We start from the raw sequence: 4988 nt of genomic DNA, 5'->3' as shown, positions 1-4988 counted from the left end.
ATCCAAGATTTAGTATGATTTAGGGTACTTCCAAGTAAGAAATGTTAGATAACATAGCAGATCTCAATTTCAGAAGTGAAACAACAGAAGCAATAAAATGTTTCTCTCCTTTCTTTCTTTCATAAGGAGCTGATAGCCCAGAATCTGAAATTCCCCCTCCCCCTTTTTTCCTCCTACCTGTTAGTTCTCTATTAGCACGTGTACACTTTCTGCATCACATTGAATCCAAGATTTAGTATGATTTAGGGTACTTCCAAGAAAGAAATGTTAGATAACATAGCAGATCTCAATTTCAGAAGTGAAACAAAATTTTTTGTGCTAGATTCAACAGAAGCAATAAAATGTTTCTCTCCTTTCTTTCTTTCTTTCATAAGGAGCTGATAGCCCAGAATCTGAAATTCCCCCTCCCCCTTTTTTCCTCCTACCTGTTAGTTCTCTATTAGCACGTGTACACTTTCTGCTATTGCTATTGTTGAGGTTGAACCCAGGACCTCCTGCATGCTTAGCCAAGTGCTCTACCACTTAGCCAAGTGCTCTACCATCCCCAGCCACTTTTACACTTTGTATTCAATTCCTGTTTACTCATTTTAAAAAAAATATTTATTATTATTTTATGTGTATGCATGTATTGCCTGCATGTAGGTAAGTGCACCCATGTCATGCAATGCCCACAGAGGACAGACTGGGTTGTTGGATCCCCTGGAATTGGAGTTACGGACAGTTGTTAGCTGCCATGTGGGTGCTGGGATTCGAACTTGGGTCTTCTGCAAGAACAGCCAGTGTTCTTAACCACTGAGCCATCTCTCCAGCCCATTTTCTCATCTTAATGTGAATACAACTGCTCAGCACCTTAATACTTTTATACAATGCCAAATCAATACAAAACTAAAGCAAAACCTTCCTCATTACATCAGTCTTCAACCTGCTACTTAGGTAAGTTATTACTCTAGTCAGAGGCTTCAGGTGAAGGAAGAACTAATAGACTGCATAAGAATTTACAAGCTTGATAAGAAACAGAAGGAATTTTTTTACACATTGTCAAAGGTGGTAGAAAGGTCAAACAGAATGAATGGAGAAAAAGAACTGTCCTACAAAATGACTCAAGATCTCATCAGATTCTCAGGGGAACTTTCACACTTATACCTAGAAAACACAAGGTTGCTATCATACTACGCCTATTATTTCAATTAAAAAAAATAAAACCATACAAACACCATAATTTTAGAAAAAAATTAACAGTGAAAAAGAAATTGAACAGTTGCAAGCTCTGGGTTATTCTGTTTATTTCATTGGGCCATTCAGTGAATATTAACTGGGGTACTTAAAAGTTATTTCAATTAGGAACCTCTTTAAACTATCATCAATTATTTCGAGTGTTCTGGTCTCAAATACATCCTTTTCTTCTACAAACTTCCGGAAAAGATGGACACCGCCACCAACACCAAAATAATGTGCTTTGCTGGCCAAAAGCACCCGGCCTTTCTTACCCAACAGTCTAAGGAATGTTTGGTGCAACGTACTATAATAATCTGGATTATAAATGGTTTCAGAAGTGAGAATGAGGTCGTACTTTACAAAGAGCTCTTCACTTCCTATAAGCTTACAAAACTCTGACCACTCCCCAGAGAAGAACCGGCATTTACATATTTCTTGTGCTACAGTTGACGTCCTGCATCTTTTTCCTTCTGGCTCATTGACATCATTCCCATCGTCTTCTGAAGGGAAGTTAGCAATCACATTAGGCAAGGTCACTTCATCAATCACCAAACTGTTATAATCTTGAAAATGGATTTCTCTTGCCCCTCCTTTGAATGCAGTTATACCAAGCAATCCTGATCCACAGCCAAGATCCAACACTTTTTGCCCAGCAAATTTCACTTCTGCCTTTGTGAAATAAGCCAAGAGATCAAAGGTACATTCCCAGATTTTTAAGCCTCCTTCATAAATACCCGGAATTAGATCAGAGTGAGAAGAAAGGCTTTTGGAAACTATGTTTTCTCCAGGGAACTTCTCTTTCAACAAGATGGTTTTCACTACTGCTATGTTAGTATCCCAGACACCTGGCAATATTTCTATGACTTTATTTTCTAAGACTTGCTTTAAATCTTTAGGCAGAGCATGTTCTTTGGCAACTCTCAAAGATGGCTGCTTTTCCCTCCGCTCCAAGTCACCAGAACTGTGGGCCAAACTGCGTTGACTGTCAGTGTCCTGAGCAGGAGCTGCATTTCCCACATTTCCTACAGATGAACATTCCCACAAGCATTCCTGAGGTAAGTCAGCCTGCTCTTCCTCAGAATGCTTTCTGTCCTTCTGATTTCCTTTTTGACTTTTGGAAACTGATGATTCTTTTGAGGAATCGAGGGTCAAAGTTCCATCACCAAGGGGTGTTAATTTATTTTCCAGATGGCCTTCGATACTGAAATTAAACTGAAAGGCCATCCTCTTCTTATACTCACACAATCCTTAAATTCAAAGGAAGATACTTCAATTTCTGGACAGAATTTAATGGCATACAGAAACCTGACTCAAACATTCAATTACTTTGGTTGGGATCTGTTTCTGTTTTGTTGTTTATACAGCATTGGATACTTAAAGATGTTTCCAAAGACTTTTTAGAGGTCTTCCTTTCTTTGTAAATTCAGCCCTGAAGGAAAAAAGAAAATAATTATACCAAAACATCAATTTCACTAAAATGAAATATTAAACAGCTTCCCCTCCCAGTATAGTTTCGTTTTGTTTTTTAATTTTTTATTTAAGTTGTGTAGAGGCTGGGCAGTATGTGATTTAGGAAAATACACACACAGAAACTTGACGGAGTTTCCAGCACTCAGGAGGCAGAAGCAGAAGGCTCTGATCGAGGCCAGCCTGGTCTATATTGCAAGCTCCAGACCATCTGGGGCTGCAGGGAGATCCTGTCTCAAAAAAGACTGGAAAAAGCCGGGTGTGGTGGCACACGCCTTTAATCCCAGCACTTGGGAGGCAGAGGCAGGTGGATCTCTGTGAGTTCGCGATATCAATAACAAACAATCAGAGAAAGAACACATGGAAACACTCCCCTTCACAATAGCTGCGATGCGGGAAAAAAAAAAAAAAAAAAAAAAGACCGGAAAAAAAAAACCAACCCAAACCAAAACACCACTACCACCACCACCAAACCAAACAAAACAAACAAACAAACAAACAAAAAACAATCATTTTCGCCAGAACAAACTATATAAACATAAAACTTTTTAGGGAGGGCAGCCTAACTACTCCGTGTCTTTTAAAAAGCTGTCCTGTGCCCAAGCATATTTCCCCCCCCTTAAGTTCCAGTATGTCTTCATTTCTGTTTGTAAACTGCTTGCTGCCTGCAAAAATAGTTCAAGGTCCTATTGGGGTTAGTGTGACAACTTCTTTAAAAAAATATTTTATTTTTAAATTTTTTGTGTATGAGTGAGTGCACTGGTGCAACGGCTACAGAGGTCAGAAGATGGTGTCGAATTCCCCTGGAACCGGAGTTGAAGACTTGTTAGCCACCGTGTGGGTGCTGGGAATTGAACCCCGCTCTTCTGCAAGAGCAGTAGTGCTCTTAAGCGCTGAGCCAGTTTTCCAGTCGAGGGACAACTCTTTTAAAGCAAGCACAGGCATGGCCTGATGTGCTTACATTCATCCAGACTAGTAGTCCTAAACTTTACGTGACCGGAGCAATGAATAAAGATTAGTTTGGCTTGTGGAGCAGAAAGTAAGAGCATCGCACTAAGCAGAAGGTTGTAGAAAGTAGAGTTTCTTGAAGCATCATCTCTACTGTGCCGGTTTATACCACCTGTTTTAATTTGCACAGTTCTGGCAGGCGAGCGCTTTATTCCCTTTACAGGTGTACAAAGGAAAGCACATGTGCAGTAGGAGCCTTCCTCCTTTCTAACCCACCGCCCCTTGGGGCTGGGAGTCGTTTCGGGCTAAAGGTCCAGGGCACATCTACAGGTACAATCTCAAAGCCCCCCTGTAACTGAAGATAACAAACCTGAGAACTTCAGGCCCCAGCACTCCAAAGCGTCAGGTGTCAGGGTGACGTTCACAGCGACCCACAACGTGGCGACGCTAGGCTGGGACTCGCTCCCGGCCGAAAGCGCGCACCAGTGAGTCCGGTCCTCCAACAGCTAGACAAGCCTCGCCGCGAGGGCAGAAGAACCCAGCTCTCTATGGTTTGAGGGCCGGCGGAGAGCACGCAAGGCCTGCTGGGACGGCCGCACTTCCGGTTTGGAAGTTGGCGGGACGCGTACGAATCTGGCTGTAGGCGAAGCATGTCTCAGGAAGGAGCGGTGGCGGCGAGCGCGGTGGCGCTGGAGGAGTTAAGCCGCTGGCCGCAGGAAGTATGCCGCCGGGAGCTGCCGTCTGTGCTGCCGCGCCTCGTTATATCCTTGGCTGTTTCTTGCCGGGAGAGGGTGGTGAAGGGCGGCACCCCCACGAACCCTTCCTTGTTGGGGCCAGCCGGGGCGTAGGGGAGGCGGGAGAGCTGTGGGAGCAGATCTGAGGCACGCCTGTGCCGACGGTAGTGAGTGGAGGCTTTGGCAGATGATTGGCGTTTCCTTGCATTCCTTTCCTCTGTGTCTGAGTTTTTCTGCACGCGTCGCTTGCTGCCAGGTGTAAATACTGGGAGCCGCCAGGTCTCGACCTACGCTCTCAGGCCAGCTTTAGTGTCTGGATCAAGCATGAGTGGTACTCTCATCAGTATTGAGAGAAATAAAGGTTGTGGGTTATGCTGTGGTCACAAATCTTTAGAAGTTCTTCAAGCAAAAGTTGTCCTCCTCCCAAGCCTTTTCCGTTACCAGAGTTGTGTCAGATACTGGCCTTGATTGGCTGCATTTGAATTGGCGTGTTGTCAGGTGCAAACTATTACTAGTCCTGTGGTGTGTTTGTAAATTGAACTGGAGATCGGCCCCTGTGTGTTAAGAGGTAATTTTACTTTTATCTTTCAGCTCATCTTCCACATACAATTACACACAAAAGAC

General features: G+C 43.4%; 1 protein-coding gene across 1 annotated transcript; it reads right to left on the bottom strand.

Annotated features, from left to right (window-relative positions):
- Window positions 1-1266: 1266 nt before the first annotated feature.
- Window positions 1267-4131, bottom strand: Mettl18 (methyltransferase like 18). Its single transcript, XM_008824897.3, has 2 exons — window positions 4001-4131; window positions 1267-2644 (listed from the first exon to the last, which is right to left on the bottom strand). The coding sequence occupies exon 2, from the start codon at window positions 2437-2439 to the stop codon at window positions 1309-1311; it is 1131 nt and encodes a 376-aa protein (XP_008823119.1). The 5' UTR covers window positions 2440-2644; window positions 4001-4131; the 3' UTR covers window positions 1267-1308.
- Between the last annotated feature and the right edge of the window lie 857 nt (window positions 4132-4988).

Source organism: Nannospalax galili, unplaced genomic scaffold, assembly GCF_000622305.1.
Source record: "Nannospalax galili isolate Female #2095 unplaced genomic scaffold, S.galili_v1.0 scaffold1189, whole genome shotgun sequence".
In the NCBI taxonomy this organism is placed as follows: Eukaryota; Metazoa; Chordata; class Mammalia; order Rodentia; family Spalacidae; genus Nannospalax; species Nannospalax galili.
Note: the sequence above shows the minus strand (reverse complement) of the source record. Positions and strands in the feature narration are given on the sequence as shown.

Bases quoted from the DNA above. Each gene is read 5' to 3' on its own strand.
- Mettl18 (XM_008824897.3), bottom strand. From the start codon at position 2,439: ATGGCCTTTCAGTTTAATTTCAGTATCGAAGGCCATCTGGAAAATAAA.